Source organism: Corvus cornix, chromosome 1A (assembly GCF_000738735.6).
Source record: "Corvus cornix cornix isolate S_Up_H32 chromosome 1A, ASM73873v5, whole genome shotgun sequence".
NCBI classification, from domain to species: domain Eukaryota; kingdom Metazoa; phylum Chordata; class Aves; order Passeriformes; family Corvidae; genus Corvus; species Corvus cornix.
Genome location: NC_047057.1, coordinates 1163035 through 1187144, shown reverse-complemented (window position 1 = coordinate 1187144; position 24110 = coordinate 1163035). Strand labels below are relative to the sequence as shown.

The 24110-nt window shown below is 43.4% G+C and overlaps 1 protein-coding gene across 5 annotated transcripts in view; it reads left to right on the top strand.

Moving 5' to 3' along the window:
* LRGUK (leucine rich repeats and guanylate kinase domain containing) overlaps positions 1 to 24110 on the top strand; it is a 41268-nt gene that overhangs the window by 15015 nt on the left and 2143 nt on the right. For 3 of the 5 annotated variants that reach the window (XM_039571635.1, XM_010410011.4, XM_010410009.4), the window contains 9 exons: positions 193 to 299; positions 4013 to 4132; positions 6383 to 6479; positions 7569 to 7682; positions 9770 to 9971; positions 11072 to 11179; positions 14139 to 14296; positions 17170 to 17225; positions 20269 to 20379. In XM_039571635.1, coding sequence (XP_039427569.1) covers positions 193 to 299; positions 4013 to 4132; positions 6383 to 6479; positions 7569 to 7682; positions 9770 to 9971; positions 11072 to 11179; positions 14139 to 14296; positions 17170 to 17225; positions 20269 to 20379 — 1073 coding nt within the window. Of the gene's footprint in view, positions 1 to 192; positions 300 to 4012; positions 4133 to 6382; positions 6480 to 7568; positions 7683 to 9769; positions 9972 to 11071; positions 11180 to 14138; positions 14297 to 15782; positions 16126 to 17169; positions 17226 to 20268; positions 20380 to 24110 lie in introns of those variants that run through there. The other 2 variants (XM_039571634.1, XM_010410012.4) reach the window with 2 other exon arrangements.

Sequence of the window (24110 nt, the reverse complement as noted above, 5' to 3'; positions counted from 1 at the left end):
CCTTCCATCCACCTCTCAAATCATCCTTCAATCCCTTCAAAAGATTTCTGCTCCCAGCCAAGCCCAGCACAAAGCCTGACCCTCAGAAACACAAAGCCATCGTTATTGCTGGTGATCTGCCAAGCCTTTTGCAGCTGGAGACAATTCCATCACTTCTCCCCTTCCTTTTTTCCCCCTAAACTGTGGGAACAGGTCGCTGCCGTGAACAGATGGGACCCTCCTCCAGAAGTTGTGGCTGCTGAAGATCACAGGATTCATGTTTTGTCCAACACTCTGCAGCCCCAGAGAGTCCTGGACAGGTGAGTTCATTTCACAGCTGCTCCTGACGGTGGCACTCAAGTAAAGCAGAATATTGTCCCATTCAGAGGGACTTTTTTTTTTTTTTTTCCAAGGAGAACTCCTGCAGGATTCTGTCAGCAGCCTGGAAATGAGGCAAATCTGATTTGGTTCACATTGATTATGAAATGAAGCTCGTCATTCACCTCTAAAGTCTGAGACAGATTGTCCACGGCTCCACTCCCTTTCCCCAATCTGTTGGAGCAGATGGTCATTTGCACCACAAATGAGAGATGCAAAATTCCTCTCCCTATCCAAAGGCACCGGAAAAATCCCTGGAGGCAGCAGAGAGCTGGAAAACTTCTCCTTCCCATTCTGCTGATGCCTCCTCTCCCCCTTGCTGGAATCCTGGTGGGATAAAATGATTTTATTTGGGGGTTTTGGGGCACATTTCATATTCATAAGGGGAAATTTCTGAGTTTTACTGGAAGGAGGAGATGATGCCAACTTCCATTAAAAGCATGGAAGGGAGAGGCAGGTGGATGCTCTTTTCCCAGTGTCACCATTCCCGTGCCAGGTGACTTCTCCCAGTCTCGTTTCTCCTCTGAAAAATGGGATTTTTGCTGCTCTGCAGTTGTGTTGAGATATTTGAGGAAATCTTGGAAAATTCCTTGATGGAATACACTATAAATATATGTGGATTATTATTGTGTTGGCTGCAGTGGGCACTGAGATCAACCTTTGTGCCCCACACCCCGCTTTGGTGCTGAATGCATTCAGAACTCAGTAACCTGATTGAAGATCCAGGATTTAGTAACTCAGAAATGTGTATTTTTTATTGTGACTCTATTTTCTGGGATCATCCACAAAAAACCAGGAGCCTTTCCAGTGGTGACGACAGCTCTGGGAATTCTTAACAGCCTATTAAAAACAAAACCCCAAAGATTAATTTATTTATTTTTGCAAGGGTGGAGATTCCTTAAAATAAAACACAAAATTGGCTTATTTTTCTTTAACAAAAACCAAACAAACCCTAAAGGCATGGATTCTTTCCAGGGCTGTGTTTAAATATTTGCTCAGTGGATGTTGGATGTGTGTCCTCGTTGCCGGAAAGGAGGAATTCTGCCTCGTGCCAGAGGAGCTGTGCACACAAACACAAAAACATCAGCCCAGCCTTTGTGGGACTGCCCCAAAAATCCTTAACGATGCCTCCAACGCTGGCCCGTGCTCAGCTGGAAAGCACTCAAGAGTCATTAATGAAATCTCCCTAATGATGATGCATTAGTGCCTTTTCCACCCCTAAAATGCTTTTTTTTTTTTTGGAACCAGATTGGGGGAGTTCATTTGCATCTCTCTTTCTCCATGAGGTGATAATTAATTCTGGCTTAGTGATATCTTTATTATCCCAAACAAAACCCAAAAACAAAGCAAAAGGTTCTACTGTTGCCTGGCCTGCAGGCACAAAACATTGAATTTCCAATTCTTTTCTTCTCTGTCTCTTTGTGATTTTCTCTTTAATTATGTGGTAACACACCAGTGAATATTATGGGTATTTTCCCCTCCCAGAAATGCAGGTGACATTTGAAAATGTTGCTCAGAGTGACAACAGCTACAATTTAATAGCAGAGGCTTCTCCAGGCTGTTGGGCCAGGACAGGAGGATTTTTGGAGCCTGTCGAGGGTGAATCCATTCAGAGAAGAACCAGAGCGTGATTCTTTTTGACAATTAAAATAATTAAGCATTGGAACAATTTGCCAAGAGTTCTCCACAAGTGGAAGGTCTTTAATTAAAATATGATTGAATGGAACCCCAGGTATGAGGCTGGAAACAGGAACTGACTTGAGGAATTCCTGTCGCCAGCGGGATGAGGGGAGGATGATTTAGATCATCAGAATAGTCCCTTTTGGCCTTAAAATTTATTAATTTCTCACAGCAATGCCCACAAAGAGAAAGAAAGTTGAAAACGAACCCAAAACTCTTTTCCAGAATCTTCTTTCAAGCTCTAGGAACCCCCAAACTTTTAGTTTTGAGAACCAAGAAGAGATGATATAATGGAAGACAGGATTATGGGAATGTTCTCCCTGATCTCCTGATAAAATCGTAAATCCCAGGAATTTGAGGACCTGGGGAATTCGAGCAGTGGGAATTTATTCAAGGGGATTTGAATTTTGAGCATGATCTTGTCGAGGGATGATGATTTATTGGGACATTATTGGGTGGAACACTTCCTCGTGGAAGGAAAGATGCCAGAGGAATTCTGCATTTTCCAAGCCTGTAACAGCTTCTGTGCAGGGAGAAGGAGAAAATTCCTTATTATAAGGACTGAGGAGGCCCTGGCACAGGATTCCCAGAGAATTCCCCATCCCTGGAAGTGTCCAAGGCCAGGCTGGACAGGGCTTGGAGCAACCTGGGATGGCGGAAGGTGTTGTGAAGGTTCGGAAGGAGATGGGCTTTGAATTCCCTTCCAACCCAACCCATTCCATGATTTTATGTGGTGAACAAAGGTTCTGCCTTCCCAGCCCTGCCCTGCCATGATTATTCCCAAAGGGAATGAACTTGAGCAGGAAAAAAACCCTTTCTGCAACATCCTGATCGATTTTGAACCCTACTCACTTCAGCTTTCTTCCCACCTCTGAAATGGTTCTTTTATATTTTTTTTAATTTTTAAAATGCATTTATTTTCTTAGATTTTTTAAAATGTGTTTTTACCTTCTGCAGGATTTTAAGGCATTGTGCTGATGAGCTTTTTGTGCTAATTATGTCCATGTGGCCTGCTGGGTAACAGAGCTGCTTTGCTGCTCCTGAAATAGGAGGAAAGCCATGACTTGGGAATTCTTTTCCTCTCTGTTTGTATGGGAATGTTGTCCTTACTTCTTACAGAATGAGTTATTTGTGAGAGGAATGGTGAAAGAAATGTATTCTCTTTTCAGGTGTCTGTTTTAAATGCCATTAAATGGACAAAGAGGCAGTTTTCTTCCGCTTCAAATTTAGTTAAAATTATTAATTAATTAAAAAATCACTGAGTTTGGAATGATTTCAGTTATTTATGACCTATTTCCAAGTGGCATAATCTTAAAATCGACCTGAGCACCCACAATTCTATTTTTAGCTCCTAAATAAATTGCTGGATACTCAAAAGTGCAGGAATCCTCTTCATTCTCCTTATTTACAGCTGGAAGTGGAAAATCCGAGGATCTAATCCTCAGCTCAGCATGGAGAAAATGGAGAGATTTGTATTTTTGCAGCGCTTTGGGTCCTTTCATTGGGGTTTTATTTGTGTTTGGTGGAGTTTTAAGGATCTGAGTGGGGTTTTTTGTGTTGGATTGAAGAATTTTTACACTTTCACCCGGCACGGGACGTGGAAGTCAGCGAGGTCGTGCAGGAGAGTGGCAAAATCTGTAGGATTGAGTCCAGGTTTATTCCAGTTATCCTGCTCATTCAAATATTCCCATCTCTGGAAAACTCCTCAGCAAATCCCAGCCCTTTAGGAAAGGCTGGAGATCAGAGAGATTGGAGTAAAAATGGCATTATTCCTTCTGCAAAAGAGGCCTTTAATGCAGATTTTCGTGCTGTTTTTATGTTTAGAGCACCTCAAACCCAGCCCTGAGTTTTGCCTACACTGTGAACAACAGGAGATGAGTTGAAGTGGTGATAAAATCTCTGTAAAGGTTTATAAAAAGTCGCCGAAATTTGATTTTTAGGTGATTTCATGCCCTCTGGTTTTCCTTTCTTGTAGCACTTTGCCTGCTGCTGATGATCCCTACCCCATGCTGGTGTTGCTGGGCCCTCTGGTCTGTGGGAAGAGGGAACTTTCTCTCAAGATCTGCAGACAATTCAAGAATTTCTTCAGATTTGGGTAAGTTCTGCTCCCTAAATTAAAAAAAAAACCACCAGGGAACGAAGGCTGGAATTGCTGCTGGTTTGGTTTGTGGGTTTTTTTTAAAAAAAGAAGGTAAAAACAACCAATAAATGCTCATTTTGCTGCGTTTTCTCTCTTCCCAAGGCTTGACTGCCTGAAGTCATCAGTGAGAGAAAAGCTATTGAAATTATAAAATCCTTTTCAATGGTGAACAGAAAATAGAAACAAAAACAGAAACAAAAACCAAACCAACAATAAACAAACAAAAAAACCAAAAAAAACCCCAACGAAACAAAAAACAAAAACCATTAAAAGCCCCAAAAAGCCAAAACAACAACAACAAAAAAAAACAACAAAAAATTCCAACAAAAAACCAAAAAACCCCAAAAATCCTGGAAAAAAAAACCAAAAAAAACAAACCAAACAAGAAAGACCACCAAAAAAACCCACAAAAAATACCCCACAAAAACCCAAAAATGGGATATTTAGTGCTCTTTTCACTGAGCTCTTCTATCTGAGCACCTTTCAGACCCCACCACGTGCTGGGAGGACAAATCCTCTCTGTTGGAAAGGCCTGGATTAGGATCCTTGGTGCTCCCTGGGGATTTAGGGGAGAGAAACTCTTCCTTTCCAAAGGAAGTTCTGGCTGGCTCAGTTCAATCCCCACCGTCTGATACCTGATTTTAGGTTTGCAAGATGTTCCTTCAACCCATCCATCCCGTTTTTCCCAGTTCCTGATTTCCATAGGTCCCATAGAGCCAGCACTGCTCTGTGTTCCCTTAATTCTCCATTTTTAAATTGCACTTTATTTTTTATTGCATTTTTTTATTGAATTCACCCATTCATTTTCTTTTCTTAAGGAAAGACCTGTTATGTGTCTGTAAAAATCCCTTTTTTCCCTTTCTTTGGAAAAAAATCCCTTTCTTCCCTCTGCTTTGAAAGGCTACTTTGGAAATGAGAAAATAAATTCAGCACCAATTGAAATTTTCCAAACACTCCGTGAGGGGATTTTTTTTTTAAAGCACTGCTTTTGTATTGTGTGTTTTATTTCCTACAACTTCCATGCATGAGGGGAAGGAAAAAAATAAATAAATAAAAGAGAGACAGAATCTTAACAGAGCAGAAAATTGCAACCATAAAGCAAAGTTGTATTTTAATTGTTCGGAGGGGTGGGGGGGAGATTTCAGCGATTTTATGGCTCGCACTTCGAAATTTCAAACATTCTGCTCATTAAAAATGGATTTCATGCAAGGTACCCTGGCAGTTTGAATGTAAACATGGCCTTGCAATTAAAAAGGGGGTTGAAATGTATGCAAGTGTTGCAAGAAACGAAGTGAAATTGGCCCCTCCAACCATCTGGCTCGTGCTCAGCAGTGACCTTTAAAGCTCGGTGTGTTTGTGTTACCTCGGAAAGAACCAGGGGGAATTTCACAGAGCCCCTGTGCAACTCGCTGCTCTCATTTGCTGAGGAAAAAGTGCCACCCTCTGACGCTGTCACTGAATTCCTCAATGGTTTCCAGCCCAGCTCCCTGGAATAAATGAGCAGAAACGGCACCAAACAAGGAGAAAAATCGGATTTCCAAACAGCCGCTGAATACTTCAGTCTCAAATTGCTGCCTGCATTAACTCGCCTGGTTTTTTGGGTTGGTTGGGGGGTTTTTTTGTGGTGGGTTTTTCGTGTTTTATCCTGGTGGGGAGCTCAGGTAGCTGAGGTTTATCCTTATGGGATAGCAGGGATTTACTTTTCCTGCCTTTTATCCCACTCATCCCCTCGGTTCCAGGATTGTTTCTCCCCTTCCCATTGGGGGTGTGTTTAAAAATTGGACTTTAGAGCTCTTTCTTAACCTCACAGTTCAGCCCAACTCCCCCTCTCCTTTTCCACATTTAGGATTGGACTTTATATCATCCCCAAGCTGACAGAAGTGGGGGAAAAATGGATTCATCATTTCTCAGTTCCAGGCTGCTGTGACAGCTTCAGTTCAGGCCATCCCAGGCTGGGCGGGGATTTATAGCCAAAATATCACCTTACATTTAACTTTTTTTTTTTTTTGGTGTATTTCTGGGTTAATCTTTCAAATCTGCAGCATTTTAGGGGTGTGATTTGCACCTTTTTATATTTCTCGTATTTCTTTGCTCCTTAAAACACAATTATTTGTAGTTTCCCTGCTTTCCCTTCCCATTCCTAGTCCATAGCTGCTGCTGTGATTGAAAACAGGTTATTTCTTTATTATCCCATCAATCTCCCAGGCCCTGCCACACCACCAGGACAGCTTACTTTGGGGAAGAAAACAGACTTGATTATTATTTCATTTCTCAAGAAGAATTTGACAAAATGGTGAAAGGAGTAAGTACCTGACTGCTCTCCTTGTAGCTATTTCCTGCTCCCACAATGAACTCAACTTCTCCGTCCAGGCCTGATTTATTTTAGGTTTTATATTAAGTTTGTGCCTGGGTGTGAATGTTTATTCACTCACAGTTGTGTTGTTTAAGTTCACAGACAGAAAGCACAGATTTCTTTGTGTATTTGTGCTGTGTTTTCTGCCATAAATGAGTTTCGAGAAACCAATAAATGGGAAAAATGGTCAGTGGGGAATATTTAAATAATAGTATCATGTAGAAACAAATTCATTTTCAGACACAAATATAGTGGGGCATTTCTTGGTTTTATTTTCTCAACATTTTCCAGCAACCTTGTGGGGAACTCCTTGGAAATTGAGCAAATCCCCCCTAAAGGAGTGGAGTTTCTCTGGAGGTTTTCTGCCTCCAGCTGCTCTTTTTGATGCCTTTTGCTGCCTGCAATAAAACCTTGCCTTGAAAAGCCACAGCAGAGCCCATTATTTGTATTTATACAAAGGGGGGAGCCAGCAGAATCTGAAACAACTGATCTGGCCCTTAATGATAGCAATAATCAAGGGGTTTCATTTTAAAAGCTTTATAATAATTTTTATAATTATTATAAAATAATCTGCTTCCATCTCTCCAGGGCTGCAGTTTTCAGGTTTGAACTTCGAAATGCCTCAGCCAATTCCACATTCTCCTTGCCAGATGTGTTGCAGTCCTTCCTTTTCCATGGAATCTCCCGTTTCCCATGGCCTGGCCCTTGGAATCCCCTATTTTTTACATGGTTTGATGTAAAATCACCAGAAGGATGCCCCTGGCTTTGGATTTTCCTTTGCAGTGGGAAGGAATAACCCAGGAATGTTGTCAGCACTTTGTTCTCAGGATCCTGGAATTTGATTATCCATGAACAAGCCCAGCTCTGGGTGCCCTTCTCTGTTAATTTTGGGCTCTTGCTGCCCTCAGTAATGCTGATTTAAATGGGAAGAAACTTCGTAGGGAGAGAAAACAAAGAAATCCAGAGTGATTCACTCATTTAAGGAAGTTGTTTCCCTGGAAACATTTCCTTTGGCATTATCCTTGTTCTGAATTTCAGGGAAAGTTCCTGGCAACCTACAAATACAGTGGCCACTGCTATGGACTGGGAAGAGACACCGTGGAATCCATTGCCAGGGAGGGGCTGGCTACCTGCATCCACTTGGAAATAGAGGTGAGGATCACCTGTGCGTGACCATTTCTTCATGGGATGTGGGACAGGGTGAGAGGGAACAGCCTCAGGTTGTTCCAGGGGAGGGTCAGGTTGGATATTGAGAAAATTTTTTCCTGGAAAGGGTGGTAAAGGATTGGAACAGGCAGTGGTGGAGTCCCCATCCCTGGAAGTGTTCAAGAAACTCGAGGATGTGGCACTTGGGGATGTGGGGCAGTGGTGGCCTTGGCAGTGCTGGGGGAATGGTCTTAGAGGGCTTTTCCAACCTTGGTTTAGTCAGAAGGGTCCCTCTGTTGGTTTATTTTTTTTCTCAGTTTTAAATTTCTGGCCTATTTTTTCAACCTTCAGCAGCCTCATCTCCCCACAGCACCCCCAGCACTTCCCATTCCAGCACCCTCAGCTTTCCAGCCATGAGCTTCCCACCCATCTCCACCCTACAGCAGGACCAGTTCCACCCCTAAAAACCTGTTTCACCTTTGCTGATGAAGCCACAGAGGGTTTGTGCAGCTCTGAGGCGATATTTGGGGCAGAACTATTAAAAAACGCAATTTTTTTGAGGAGGTGCTTTTCCCTCCCTGAGATTTCTCAGGTGCACGTGCACCAGTGGAAGAATCTCAGAATCTGGGCCATGCTAGGAAACTGAGCTACAAAGTGTCAAAACCCATCTCTTGGAACCCCAAAAGCTGAAAGTTTTAGCTAATTTTCTAATTATACTTCTCATTTTTAGCTAATTTTCTAATCATGCTCCTCATTCTCTTAGATCAACCTTTACTAGCGAGGTGAGGTGACAAAAAAGAAAGACTTGCTGCGTTTCCATCCAAATTATTCCTTCAAAATGAGCTCTAGCCGGGGCAGATTCCAAAATGGGAGACTCCACAGAGTGCCTGGAATGTGGCACTGACTGAAACAACAGGGATAAAAAGAAACGCAGGAGACTGCAGTGCTAACACAGGATCCCTAAGCTGAGCACCCTGATCAAAACCTGACACTAAATGTCATGAATGACAGGACGATAATTTTGTTTGGGAAACCGGTGATCAAAAAAACCCCAATTTTCAGCTGAGTACCTTGGCGCTCACGAGGAGTTTGGGCCCAAAATAAATCCCTGCACATCCGCTGGCTTGCACGTAAATGTACAAACCACACAACAGCGGCTCCTTGCTCAAATGAGCAACAATTTAGTGCTGCAATGCAGCTTTTAAGTGCCTGTGGCTCAGCTGATATTAAAGAGCAAATTAATAACTTCATCTCTGGGTAGCTCCATCTCCTTTTTCCCCTCAGTTTTGACAGAACTGTGAATCACCCTCGGTCTCCACTGATAGGCACAGGGTGTGTTCGTTGTCTTGCCAGGCAGCCCTTAAATTTACAAGGCAAGAAAAATAGGAGATTAAATATGATGGACTGGGGTGCCTTTTCAAGCTGTCAGTTCCTCACCCAAGCAGATGTGTTATCAAATAATTTAGGAGAAGGAACTTAATGGAACGTGGTGTTTATTCATGAGGAGCTTAACCCAGCTCTACAGGCACCGACCGTAACTTTTCCTGGGAATTACCAAAGCTGCTCTCGTGGACAGGCAGCTAAAACCCCTTTGTCACGGAAGTTTTTAGATCACACAGGAATTATGCAGAGTTTTGTATCGCTGAGGGCTCTGAGAAACAATAATGGTGAGTTATGGGTGGGGGTAGAAGGTGCCGAGTCCATTATCTGCTGCAGGGCTCGTAACAAAAGTGATTTAGCACTATTAAAAGGAATTTTAATTGTGGGCCGTGGGCTGAGACTGAAAATTTAGAGCTGTTCGTTGCCTTTAATCTAGAGTATGTCGGGCTCATAAAGGAGACTGACACCAATTTTAAAAGTTAAAATCTTGCTGAGCCTACACTTGGAGTGAGAGAGGCTGCTACGAGTCTGACCCTCACTTCCGTGTTGGATTAAACGTTTGCAGTGCTTCCCCTTGGCTCTTGGAGCCACCAATGCCTGCAGAGCAACTTCCAACCAATAATTTGGGATAAACACAGAGAAAAAACTCAGCTGCAAGTTCAACAAATGCTCAGTTTCACGAGAACCCCTTGTTTTTCTGCTCCGTTTTCAAGGGTGTTCGTAGCTTGAAAAAAACCTACTTTAAACCCAAGTACATCCTGTTGGTACCAAAGGACAAAGGAAAATATGAGCAACATCTGAGGAGGACAGGATTGTTCAGCAGGCCAGAGATTGAAGAGGCAGTGTCCAGAGTGGACATGTACCTCCAGATAAACCAGGATCTCCCTGGATACTTCGATGCAGTCATCAACACGGGTGAGTTAATTGCTGGATGGGATTTCCTTTGGGATAATTAGGAGTTGAAGATGGCAGGTGGTAGACAAGAGTCCTTCTCTAGTTCATTCTCACAAATCACAGTGTGTAGAGGTGATTTTGGGGGTTCACAGAGCGCTGTGGTGTGAGATAGTGCAAGTTTGTCCACGTGTGTTCCAGTTTGGGCAAATTTAGAAATATATCCTCTGAGAGAAGGCACAACCACCCCTCCCCCACCAGGTTCGGGAAAAAAAATAAATTTTCCTCGAAGGAAAGTGAAGAAGATAAAACTATTTATTTAACAAACACATGGGAAGGAAAATAATGTTAGATGGTAAAATCTTTCACTGTGGAGGAAAAAACCTGGGAAAGTGTTGGAGTCCTCCCTTTGGTCTCCTCGGAGCTGGGGCTTGGGCCGGGGCCAGGCCCTCTGTGCCCGGTGGAAAGTCCTCCCCGATGTGCTCTGATGTTACAGCAATCAAGCAGTCCAGTAGAAAAGGGGAAAAATCCGGAATTCCAGAGAAGGAAATCCAAAGTCCAATTCTCAGTCTCTCTCCGGAGAACAAGAAACTGAAAAAAACTGGCCAAAAACTGACTGGAAAGCAGCAAGCCGGGTGCTTCCTCCCTCCCCTGCCCCAGCTGGGGGAAAAAAAACCTGCTATCTTTTTGTAACCTTGAACGAGCTGCAAACTGCTTTGAGAAAGTTTTGCTCAGTTTTTTTTTTTCCTTCCCCCTTTCAGGCTCAGTTTAGAGGCATAGAAAGGCACAAAAATTAATTTCTGGGCATAGGCAGCGATATGGGATACACATCATAAGGTTACCCCAAGACAACGTGGCATACAGAGCTCACAATTTAAATATGGCCCTAACGAAAGAAGCCGATAGGAAAAGATTTAGGTGAGTGCAGAGCCTGAACTTGAGCTTTTCTTGAATGTGCTGGTTATGAAGGTGAAGGTTTTTTCTCTCCAAGAGACGAGCTGGACAAGTTAAAAATGTATTGCTGTGTCAAACTCGTGTGATTTGTGTCTTTGCGCTGACGGAAAGTTGGGTTTTATTCCGTTTCTTTTCTCTCTGTGCCATGAAATGCATTTCCCTCTGTGCAGATGAGCTGGATGAGGCATTCGCAGAGCTCAGCCTCCTTGTGGAGGTCAACCTGGGCTTGAAGCCACCTGGGATTTTTGACAGCACTCAGGACATCAACAGCAGGGCAGGTACTGTGGCTGGCAACTACTGGTTTTATCAGCAGAATATTCCTATTTGTTGTTAAAAGAGTTGAAATCTGTAAATGATGCAGCCTGGGAGACCTGAAACCTCCTCGAGCTTCTCTGCAGTGGCTCTCCCAGGCTGATTCCTCACTGCAATCTGGATCTGTCATGGAGATCTTCCCAAGTGCTTTACATCCCTGAGGGTGCCCTGAGGCAATAATATGAAAAGAGTGAGTGCCTGACCCTTCTGAGAATGGATTTGGGCTCTGGATGGAGTTCCTGACCCTCCTGAGGATGGATTTGGGCTCTGCATGGAGTTTTCTGACTCCTCTGAGGATGGATTTGGGCTCTACATGGAATTCCTTACTCCTCTGAGGATGGATTTGGGCTCTGCATGGAGTTCCTGACTCCTCTGAGGATGATTTTAGGTTCTGGATCCCCCATTCCAGATAAATCCTGAGTGAAGGGTGCCCATGGCTGAACTTTGTGCCTCCCAAACTCGAGCAACAAGAAACTGGGATGGCACCAGGACTTCACTTGACTCTTTTCCCCAGGATAAGCAGGAAAACGAGGATAGGAAGGTGAGAAGACAACTTAAAAATCCACTCCAAGTGCTTTTGGGGTGAGCCACTGATCCCAAACGATCTGTGGTGTGTTTAAAAGAAGCCTTTTAGCGCCGGAATGGCTGAGGCTGGAGCCTCGTGGCCACTTCCAGCTGATCCCAGTGCTTGTTCTCATTCCTGCTTGTGCAGTTGTGTGTAACTTGGGCCAGGAAATGGTTCCACCCAAAATTTCATGGAATTCCTGAGTTGGACCCACAAGGATCATCCAGTCCAACTCCTGTCCCTTCACAGACACCCCAACAATCCCAGCCTGTGCATCTCTGGGAGCGGTGTCCAAACACTCCTGGAGCAGCCTTGGGAATGCGCCCATTCAGTGCCCCACCATCCTCTGAGGGAAGAACCTGTCCTAAAATCCAGCCTAAACCTCCCCTGGCACAGCTCCAGCCAGTTCCTGTCCCTGTCCCAGGGAGCAGAGGTTGGAGAGACCCCAATGAGTCTCCCCTCAGCCTCCTCCTCTCCTAGGCCGAACACACCAAGCGCCCTCAGACCCTCCCCATATGGATTCCCGCATTAACACAGCAAAAACAAACCCCAAAACTCCCCAAAACTTTCAGACAGATCAATTCCCTGATCCTAGAGCCATAGAATCAGCCCCAGGAGGGAAAGGGAGGGAGAACTTTACTGGGAAAAAACAAAAGAAACCAAACAAAAAGACATTATGGTAAAAAGAGGATGTGCAAGATGAATTAAAAAGCAACTCATTCCTATGAACTCTTCCCTTTGACTCCAGGATTCCCATGGTTTATGGATGTTGGTTCCATTTCAGATCCATTGGAACAGGGTGGAGAATCATTTTCCTAAGGACCACACAGCCAATATCCACAGCCTGTGTGGCTCAGGAAGGCTGCAAATAAAAGTAGCTGAAAAAAGGGCAAAATGTCTGAAAATTTTAATAAAGGATGCTGCAATATTCATCAGTTCATAATTTCAAGTAATTTTGTATCCTGGAAGAATTAATAATATTCATTTCCCAGTGGACACAGGAAAAGCTCCTGCACACCTTGTGGCTTCTCAGAGCTTCAGCAGTGAGGACTTTTCTGAAAAATCTTATTTAGCCTTAAATTAGGTAGATTTTATTTTAATTTCCACAACTCCCATGTTTTATCTGAGGTGAAAAAGATGATTTCCTTGCCTTATTTGCTATCATATTGTATTTTCCTGCCTTAAAAACTCTGGGGATGTTTTGTCTCGAAGGCAACAAAACCCCACCAAACCCTACAGAGATGACCAGGAAAAGAGAAAAAAGGAGGAGGATTAAAAAGAAAAGGTTTTTATATAATCTTGGTATTTTTGAAGATAGATTTAAGTATCTGAAGCTCCTCTAAAGGACTTTTTATTCCTCAGCTGCTCTGAGTTCTTTCAGTGAGTGACTTCTCCCTACAGAAACGTCATTAACACTCCAAGATTTTGGTAATTCTGCTCATAAAGTAACTTTTAAATTTACTGCACACCGTTAAATTCATTTAGAGCCCCATTTATAGGTGTTTAAATAAGTCTAACTATCCTATTTCTAGAGATCCTCTCTTCTCGTGGACTGTGGGAAATAATTTATTTTACAAAACTCGCCCCAAGGTTGTCTTTAACAGGGACATTTTTAGTGAGGTTGGAGCAGGGGGAAGACTGGTTGTGGGAGATTGTGAGAGGTTTATAATTCTTTTTTTTCTTTTTTAATGAACTGCTGGGCAAGATCTTTTGCTGGTGTACAGAGTGAAAAAAATACTGCAAGAAAATAGATTTTCTAGAAAATAGAAGTTATTTAAAAAAACTTTTAATAGCAGAAGTAGAGCAGGTTTTGGAGCTGATAATGTTTTGTGCTTGCATTGGCAGCTTTTATCCATGGGATTCAGTGATTTGAAACTTAAAATCATGGAATGATCTGGGTTGGGAGGGAATTAAAAGCACATTCAGTTCCAACCCCGACACCTTGCACTATCGCAGGTTGCTCCAACCTGGCCTTGGGCACTTCCAGGGATGGGGAATCCACAATTTCCCTGGAAAACTGGTGCCAGAGGCCTCAGCGGGAAGAAGGACAAGTAGCACTATTTATAAGATTATTTCTATGGCTTCATTTCATATTTAGATATGATTTTATAGACAGGAGATATCCCAGTTTATGGATTTTTTTTCCCCCAAAATTTGAAATAATTTGAATAACTCGAAATCATTTTGGTTTTAAAAACTAAGTTGTGTGGAGCGCCATGGGCAGGGCCACCTTCCACTTATCCCAAGCTGCTCTAAGCCCCATCCAAGCTGGCCTTGGACACTTCCAGGGATGGAAAATGACTGTTCCTTCCTGCTTGTGTTCCGAATATTTTTACTGAGGATTGTCTTTTCCACCCCAGGTTCCAGAACTAAGCTCTTCCCAGAACAAAAGTTGTCCCCTGGCAGAAGAATTCCTGCACCCACTTGGTCTCCATCAGTCGGTGACTTCTTGGAGCCTTCTGCCAAACGCTATCCCAGAGACCTCCTGGACGTGCTGAATGCACCCCCAGGCTCCATGGTAAGGAGCAGTTCCTGGAACTTAGAAATGAGGAGTTGTAGCCAAACCTTTCTTTCTCCTGTTTGACTCCTGTTCTCCGTCCCACTTTGATTTCAGCAATATTTCCCAGGTCCCCAGAATCATGGAATGGTTTGGGTGGGAAGGGACCTTAAAGATCATCCAGTGCCACCCCTGCCATGGCAGGGACACCTCCCACTATCCCAGGCTGCTCCAAGCCCTGTCCAGCCTGGCCTTGGACACTTCCCAGGATGGAGAGTCCACACCAGGCCTCACCAGGGCCTCCCCACCCTCACAGGGAAGAATTCCTTCCCAATATCCCATCCAAGCCTTCCCTCTTTCAGCTTAAGGCCATCCCCCTTTGTCCTATCACTCCATTCCCCTGGGATTGAGGCAGCTAAACTCAGAGAAGAACACCACTTGTATTTTCAGCTCAGTTTTACACCAGAACAAATCCCTTGATCCTAATGGATTTCATCCACTCGTGTACTGGTGGAAGGAGCTGAATTTCATCTCTCAGTTCTCCACAACGACATGGAGTTGTCCTATTCCATGGGAATAGCTGGATGCAGTTCATAGGAGCACGAGGATTCCCTATGAATGCCATCCCATGGCAGTGGAAAACTCATCCAGCCGAGACCTTCCCAGTTTTATTCCAGCAATAACTGCCAGGGATCAAATTTAAGCACATTTTTTCACCTGCTTTTGCTGTTTCAATCAACAAGGATTTCAAATAATCTCTGGAAACTCCAGTTTCCTCCCTCTTCCTTTTTTTTCTTCTGCTCCTAAATAGTCCTTTCCTCTAGGACATCCCCTCTCCTTGCAGGCAGATGTGGCTGATGCTCCTTTTTGAGGACAACAACAGCAGAAAGAGGAAAAGAAAAATGAAAGCTGTAAACTGTGTTCCATTGCAGGGTGATGATGTCATTACGATGAGGGATGGCTTGGCAGGCACCACTTGCTGGGCAATTCCCTTCTTTCCCTGTGGATTTATAACTCCTCTGATGTTTCAAATCCGTGCTGGGGATGGAGGAACAACCCCTGCCCCCCTCTTTGCCAGGCTTTAAAAATGGTGTGGGAAAAGTTATGACTGAGGAATGGGTGATACAAACAGGGAGACTCCCACCTTTCGGTTTTCTGAGATGAAATCCCTCTTTTCAAGTGCAAAATTCACAAACTGCCAGCAGCATTGTTCATTTTCATCCAAACTTTGTCAGTTTAAGGTGAGGGAGAAGCCGAAATATTTCCTGCCTTGGTGACACTCTGCCATCACTCCTACCCCAACAATTCCTATTATTTTTAACTTTTATTTCCAAAAGTTTACATTTTGTGAAAGCGAGGAGAAGTGGTTTAGGGTGGAGGAGGCCATCATTTACCTCAGGTTTCACTCATTTTGTGGCCACAAAGCTCTTTTTCTTATTATTCTCCTTTTCCAGGAATACCTTTGTGTTATTTACTGCTCTGAGTTTTCATTCTCTTTTTCCAAAAGCTTTCCAGTGTCAGCAGAAGTGTCAACATTCCAGGGGAAACCCAGATGCCTCTTAGACCATACTGAATGAGAAAAATAGAATCTGCAGCCTTAAAGCCAAATTTTGGCTCAGCTGTTACATTTGGGACCGTAAATGATTTTGTCACCTCAGTAATGTCCTGGCACTGCAGTAACCACACTCCCCTCCCTTCCTGGAGAGCTGCAATTAAAAAAGGAAGAAGAAATTCGTGTGAATTATCCATGAGCAAAATAAGAATCTGATTCCTTGCAGCCTCCTCCCTTGTGAGCAGCCCAGCCCTGCCCTAATTTTCTCTGGCTGTAATTAATTATAAAAGGTAAGGACAGAAAGGTTCTACACCTGTAATCCACCCCGGGGGGAATAAATAAAGGTCAGAATGCTATATTTAACAAAAGAAAATGAAATTCAGACCAAGCTCAGAGAGCATCTGAGCAGAGCCTAACTTGAGATAAACAGTGAAGGAATTCACGATTCTAACGTGAACACTGAGCAGATTAACTGGGCTCTGTCTCAGACCATGACAAAATACCTCTCCTGCAGCCACGATGTAGCCATTAAACTGATAACTATCAGTGCCTATCAGCTGATAACAAAGCAGGATTTAATAAGGTTCCTCTGTAATTTGCATTTTTTCAGCTCACCGTGGTGCTGGGTTTGTCTGACCTGACAAATTGTATCGTCCTACAGCCCACGGTAATTAACACACCCTTCAAACTGCACATTTCCCACTCTGCCGAGATCTCATGGTGCAAAGTCATTTTAACTCGCTCAAACTTGCTCCAGGTAATTCCTTCTTTCACCGAATTAAGGTTGGAAAGACCTCCAAGATCATCGAGTTCATGGTCACCACTAAACCATGGCCCCCAAGTGCCACATCCTCACATTTTTCCAACATTTCCAGGTTTGGTGGCTCCACCACAGCCATGGGAAGCTGTTCCAATGCTTGACAGACTTTTCCATGAAGAAATTTTCCCTAAAATCCACCCTGCCCCTCCCCAGGCCCAGCGTGGGGCCGTTCCCTCTCTCCTGTCCCTGTTCCCTGGCAGCAGAGCCCGACCCCCCCAGCTGCCCCCTCCTGTCAGGGACTTGTGGACATTTTTGGATTCCAATGAACAAATAAAGCTTCACTGGAGATGAAAATCTTCATCATTCCAAGCCAAAAATATTTCAGACCAAACTCTGTGATTTATGTAGATGAGCAAATCCCACCCAGCACCTCGTTCGTTCTAATCCAGCTCTGCTGTTTTCCCAGGATATCTAAATGCAAACCCTCTGGAATCCTAGCAAGGGAAAGGAGGATCCCAGCTATTTCAATCCCCACAAATAATTTTAAATTGCTGTGTAAAGTTGGTCATTTTTCTTCCCCAGGAAGAAGCCTCTCTCCAAAGACGTTGTTCTGCAGCACGTCAGGCTCTTTTCCACAGGTAACCTGGAATAATTCCAGCTAAATTCCTTTGGAATGCACTCAAAAATGCCTCTTTAGGGTGTCTTCCCCACTGCTCTGAGGGATGAGTGATCAGAAACTGTCAGGGATTGCAAATCTCACAGAGAACTCTCCTTTTTCAATCCAGTCCTAACGAATAAATCACAACCCCTTGGCCTTTGGGAGTGCAGCAATCCCCAAATGAACACTGAAAATGTAGTAACTTGTCTAAAATGATGACATTATTGCAAGTTTCTCTGAGAGAAGAAAAAAGGAGCATTTTTCTGGCAGCTCACGGTGTCTGCTGTGGTTTTTTAGCACTAATAATTAGTGGTGGAAGGCCACAGCAGTGCTCAACACAAGGTTTTTTGCTGCAGTGGAATCTCTGTTTAAAGAGGATTTCTAAAGCTGATTCCACTTCTTAATTTCTTTTTTATTATTTTTTTTTTAAATATTTTTAGATTTTTAAAAATTTTAAAAAATATTTTATCCTGACTGCCTCTCTTTTTCTTCTTCCTCATGGTCAGAGACCTGCAAAAATGGGTCAAAACTCTATAAATCTCAAGAGATCTTCTTTCATTGATCTTTGGTGGCTCTCCTGCCTTCCCCTGGTGTAAACCTTCCTAATCCAAACTCTTTTCCTACCTGCCATGGAGAAACTGGCAGTGGTGGAATTTAAAACAGCAGAAGGAATAGAAAAGTTCAGCTCATTGCAGTCACCAGTTCCACATGCCAGGTGTGTTGGTGAGAATTATTCCAATGGCAGAGTCTGGAGATTCAGTCTAAAAATCAAAAGAAAATTAAAAACACTCCAGAATTAAACTGTCTTTAGAAAACCAGTGGTTCAAGCTTATAGGCAGATGCATTTTGCAAATCTTTACTTAAAGAAATGGGTTTTTAAGTAGTTGATAAATCCATTTTAGATCATTTTGAAATGAGAAAATAAAAATGGCAATCAGTATTTTCTTTTGCTGGAGGTTTGGGGTTTGGTTTGCAGCATGAGCTCCTCGTCTCAGTTTGCTTTAAGTCATTGCTTTTTGCTCCCTTTATTCCACAATTTTCATTCCTGGGAAGCTGATTTTGGAGTTAAGCTCTGGGGCAGGTGAGAGAAAATCCTGTCAGCCCAAATCAGCATTTCCTGAGGAAATCCGGCCCTGAGGGACAGGTGGGAATGGGAGGCAAGAGCAGACAACTCTCATTCCCTCCAGGAATTGTGTCCAGAGGCACCGTGAAGAGGAATGTTATAAAATACTTGGAATTCTGAGGGAGAATCTGAATCCTGGAATGCAGCAGGAATTAGCAGAAAATCAGGGAGCCACATCCATCGTTGGTGCCTGGCTGTGCTTTGGAGTGTTTTTGTTTAAATCAAATCAAGAATTAAGTAGAATTAAATCAGATTTAAGTCAAGTTTCAGAGAGAGGTTTCACCTTGGAAAACTCCCCTAGGATTTGCTGGATCTTTCTCTGGATATGGAATTATGGAACCATCCCTGGCAGTGTCCAAGGCCAGGTTGGACAGGGTTTGGAGCACCCTGGGATGGGGGAAGGTGTCCCTGCCCGTGGGACAAGATGCTTTTTAAGGTCCCTTCCCACCCAAACCATTCCGTGGGGCAGACGAAGAGAATAAAGTTGATTAAAGCTGATTAATTTCAAATTATTTGGGGGAAATACCAGAAAACTTCACTCCGAGGGCTTTGCAGGAGACCTGAAGCAACACAAACCAAGTACTGTTAAAAAGGAGATTATCATTTCAAAAGACCAAACTCATGAATTCTACAGGTCAAGGAGTCTGTGTATTTTTAGCACACAGAAATACCATTTTGGTCAGCTAAAAGTTTCCACAATGGAAGATTCTTCTAGGTGTTGGGCCAGATTTTATCTGTATCAGTGTTCTGAGCAGTGTTTTATTTGAGGATTTGGATCCTGATTCCTCTGCTTGAAAAGAGCTATCAGTGCAAAGCAGATTTTTTTTTTTTTTTTTTTTTTTTTTAATCCAGGCATTCTTTGGTCATGAAATGAGAAAGAATTCAGTAATTTTAGTATTTCATCAGTGGCAGTGCTGGCTCACCCACCCCTGCCCTTCCTTGGCTCCAGTGCCAGCAGCCTTGGGATGAATGGAGGGAGCTGCACGTCAGGTTTTCCCAAATAAACAGGATTTTCTTCACCCAAATCAAATTTCCTCCCTCCCTGAAAACCCATTTGTGCTGGAATCATGCTGGGACATACCTGGCTGTGACCAGAACTGGTAGAGGCCATAAAACCCTATTCCAATTAAAAATAAATCAAAATCCTATGAAATATCTAAAACTGCTGCCAAAAATAGCAAGTAAGTTCCTAAAGTACTTAAAACTTTGCCTTTCTCGTGCATCAGGACATATTAAAAGATGAATCTCCTCATTACACATTTGAATCCAAACAGGAATGGATTGCTCAGTTTCCCTGAGTCTGGCAGAAAATCTGAGGCTGTGTCACACAAGAATCCAACTTCTTTTATTTATGGCAACCCTGCAGGGTTATCTGCATACATTTAGATCCTTAAATCCAAATTGAAGCTGCAAGCTTGGCTTCTTTATTCTTTGCTTCTGGCTGTGTGCAGGTGTAATTAAAGTCATTTTGATGTCTCATTGCCGGGCAGTGTTCGCTGGTTTGCTCTGACTGATTTCAGTGGGTTGCCTGCGTGGTTTTAATTAATTTAATTTTTCAGAATCACAGATATAGGGCATCGTTAAGGTGGGGAAAAGACCTCGAAGATCTCTTTTGGCTCAGCATTTCATTTAGGGCTTCTCTCATTTTCACACCCTCAGTGGTGCTTCTCTTGGGTTTAACTCTGGTTTGAGTCTGGGAATGAGGCGGTGTCCACACAAATTTGCCAGAATTTTGGTTTTTAGTTGTCCTAAAACAAACTCCTCACCTTGGGCGTTATCCACAAGGGGTGGGATTAATCTCACATTATTTGGGGTGTGTTAAATAAAAATATCTCTCTCTCTGAGCAAGTTGCTTTGTTTTCTATGTGTGACCAGAACTTTTGTTTTTGGATCATTTCAGGGATTTGGATGCTGAATCCAAGAGTTCCCATCAGCAGCTCCTGAAACCAAGGCCACCTCTGTCCTCAGATGCCAGGAACCAGAACTTTCACCTGACTATGCCAGAGACCAGGTGAGCTCAGTTCAGGGTGGGATGAAGGTTAATCCTAAACCATCAGCAGCCTGATGAAACACGTGGTGCTGCAGCATAAAACTAAAGTTATGGATAGGAATGGTTTCTTTTTGCCATAATTCACACCCACAGGAAGGGATTTTCAAGAGCTTTCTTTCCAGGGGATATTTGAAGGGAAAAAGATGCTGAAAGAAACTTGGTCCAGGCATAGAAAACCAGAATTTGAGTGATAAAATTGGTTTTGAGTGATTAATTTGAGTGATAAATTAGTTTTAAAATGAATTTACCACAGTTCCTGCTGAGTGGCATTTGGGTGTTATCATGATCTGGAAATCCCTGTCTTTAAATTCCACCAGGTGCTGAGCTCTGTGTTGCCTTTACCTTCCTCACCCCCTCAGCCTCGTGTCTTCGTGCAGCCTCTCTGCCCCTGGGTGATGACCACCCTCAGTTATTTGCTCCACAGCCAAACAGGGGACACCTCCTGTGTCATTTCAACATTTGAAGATGTTTCCTCCTCAAATCCTCTCTCCTTGTAGAGAGGAGAAGATCTGAAGAGAGATCTTCGCTGGATTTAGGCCTTCAGCTCCCAAGTGAGTCTGTGGCTCTGTCATCGCCCCTCACAAGGAGTCCATGGCTTCCTCTGCTGTTCCTGTTCCAGGAGGAGATCTGAGCTCTGGCTGTGACCAGGGACACTTTGGCCTTTTTTCCTGGATAATCCCATTTTTCCCCCTCTCTTGGCCATCTGCTGTCACCTCATGCTCTGATGGCACGGCCTAGGGAAGCAGAGCAGGCCAGATCCCACTCCCACAGCAGGAATTAGGGCTGTGTCTTCAGCCAGGCTCTTTGGAATGACCACAAAGCTCATCTGAAAGCTTCATCTCAGAATCAGCCACACTCTGTGCCCTGTGGTTGTTGGTAAAGTGGAATTCCATGGAATTCTAGAACGGTTTGGGTTGGAAAGACCTTAAAGCCCATCCAGTTCCATGGGCATGGACACTTCCACTGTCCCAGGCTGCTCCAAGCCCCAATGTCCAGCCTGGCCTTGGACACTTCCAGGGATCCAGGGGCAGCCACAGCTGCTCTGGGAATTCCAGCCCAGCCCCTCCTCACCCTCACAGGGAAGAATTGGATTAGGGGCTCAATCCCAAGCCTGATTCCTTGTTCTCATTCCATCCAAACCAAGGCACCATTCCTGCTCTATCTAAACACACCATCCCATGGATTTTCACCGACATATTCTCACATCCTTTAAAAACCACCATGGAATAATAATCCCATGAAATAATGAGGCGCTTTCCACATTAAGCCACATGAGAGAGGCTCAACATCTTTGTAAGATCTCAACTCATTCCCTTCATCTCGAAGCAGAACTCTTTAGCTCACCTTGCTGAGAAAACCCCTCAGAATTCCCTTTAAATCCCAGCCACTTCCCTGGATGGGATGTACAACCTGCCACTGTAATTCCAAGTGCTTAATTAACACCCTGGAAAAAGGCTGGAGCTGGAGGCCTCTGCAGATCCATTTATCCCGAGAATTTGTGCTGAGGGGGGAGCAGAGGCAGCTCCTGAGTGGAACTGGGTGTGGAATGAGCTGCTGAGGGATTCTGCATCATCTGCCCTCAGCGAGAGGCAGGACCTGGAAGTGTGAAGTTGGGAAGGTCTCCCCCGTGGCAGATGGGATGAAATCTGGATTTCCACCGCAGCACATTTGGGTGTTGTGACTCGAGCAGTGTTTGCATTTAGCACCCTTAATAACAGAGAGGAGAAACAACTGTGAGGGGAGAAAGAAAAGCAAACTGCTCATCTGAGTCATTTCCTGGGCCTTGCAGCAAATTCATAAAGGAAATACGGAAAATTCAGGGAAAAAATTGGATTAAAGGTGTGATTGATGGAAATGCTCTTGTAGAGAAGCAGCTGAAATGTTGGGGAGAAAAATCCCCCATTTCTGAAATATTCCGGTCCAGCCTGTAAGGATTTTTAAAAAAAATATTGAAGTGGTTTAATCTTTTCTTCTTCTTTCTCTCCAATTTTATGCTTCCAACACTTGGGATGGAAGAGTAAATTTAAAAAAGCCGTCAAGCCGAACATGTTGAGCTCCAGGTATAGCCAGTGAAGGAAGTGACATTTTCCAACATCAGGGATTAATCCAACCATAAAATCATTAAGGCTGGAAAACACCTCCAAGATTACCAAATCCAACCCCAAATTTTTTGCATTGCTTGTCCAATCTGGCAATTTTTATGTAAAAAAATAGACACCTTCAGCTGTGTGGGAACAGCATCACCATTGCTCAGGTCATTCCCACTTCTTGGAATCGGGTCCTGCCGTTGTTCTGTTGCTTCTGCTCTGCAATTAAAAGAAACCTAATTAAATTTAATCAAGTAAAAATTCAAGGTTTTGGTTGGACATCTCCCCTCTGACCTGCAGCTCTCAGCAGGACAGTTTCTAATTTCACTGCTAAGACCACAGCTCTGGTCTTCTCCTTGGAAGTAACCCATGGTAATTTGTTTTTTCCTGATTCCACACCAGTTTCCAGAGATTTTTGAGCTCTCCCACAGATGGAAATGTGGATTTTTTTGGCCTGAGCTTCCATTCGTTTTCACTCCCAGGTTTAACCAATTTATCCCTGCAGGGCAAAATATCCTACAACTGTCCTTCAAAGTAAGTGATAAATTCTTTAGGGCCCTGTCTGCTCTATTGCACTGCTCACTTTTGTCTGTAAAAGGGTTTTTTATTACTCCTTTTCCTTTCCTTTCTCTCTTCCTTTCTCTCTTCCTTTCTCTCTTCCTTTCTCTCTTCCTTTCTCTCTTCTTTTCTCTCTTCTTTTCTCTCTTCTTTTCCCTTTTTCTTTTTTTTATTTCTTTTTATTTCATTTATGTTTTTTCTTTTTATTTTTCCCTTCCCTTCCTTTCTCTTCCTTTCTCTTCCTTTCTCTTCCTTTCTCTTCCTTTCTCTTCCTTTCCTTTCTTTTCTCTTTCTTTTCTCTTTCTTTTCTCTTTCTTATCTTTTTCCTTTTCCCCTTCCCTTTTCCTTTCCTTTTTTTTTCTTTTTTCTTTTCTTCTTCCCATTTTTCATTTCTTTCCCACGTTTCTGATGGGGAAATTTTACTAAAGGGAAAACTTCAAATTTTGGCTGCTTCACCTCTAATAATTCTCTGTGCTGAGATTTTCAGGGCAGGACTGAACACACATTATCCAAACTCATTTCCAGGGAAAAAAGCAGGAAGGAGAGGGAGCCTCTCATTCCTTTCTAAACACCTTGGACACCCCCATGGCACAGACCCCCTAAGCTCCAGTTTTCCCCCATGTTTTTGACATTCTGGAGTAATTCTAGAAGGTTTTTACGACTTGTAAAAGTCATGGAGTAGTTTGACAAGAAACCTTCATTAAATTGCACATTTCTGGTGCCACTCGGACCAGGAAAACCTTCCCTCTGGAAATGATCTCCCACAGTTTTCCTGACCTTCTGCCCTCAGAGAAGGGACAGCCCAGGAGAAGGGCAGGGAATACTTGGGCTGAACACTGCTGGATGCTGGATTTTGACACCGTGAAGTCCTGTGGGATGAAATATTCCTTTCCCTTGATAAAATATTCCTCTCCCAGTGACAAAATTCTCAAAGACTTCCACACTACCTCTGGCAACAAAAAATTCCCTGTTTCTCGTGGAAGTACCAGACTTTTATCCCACTGTTCCTGATCCCTTCTTCCTGGGGTATGGATTTATTCAGCCACC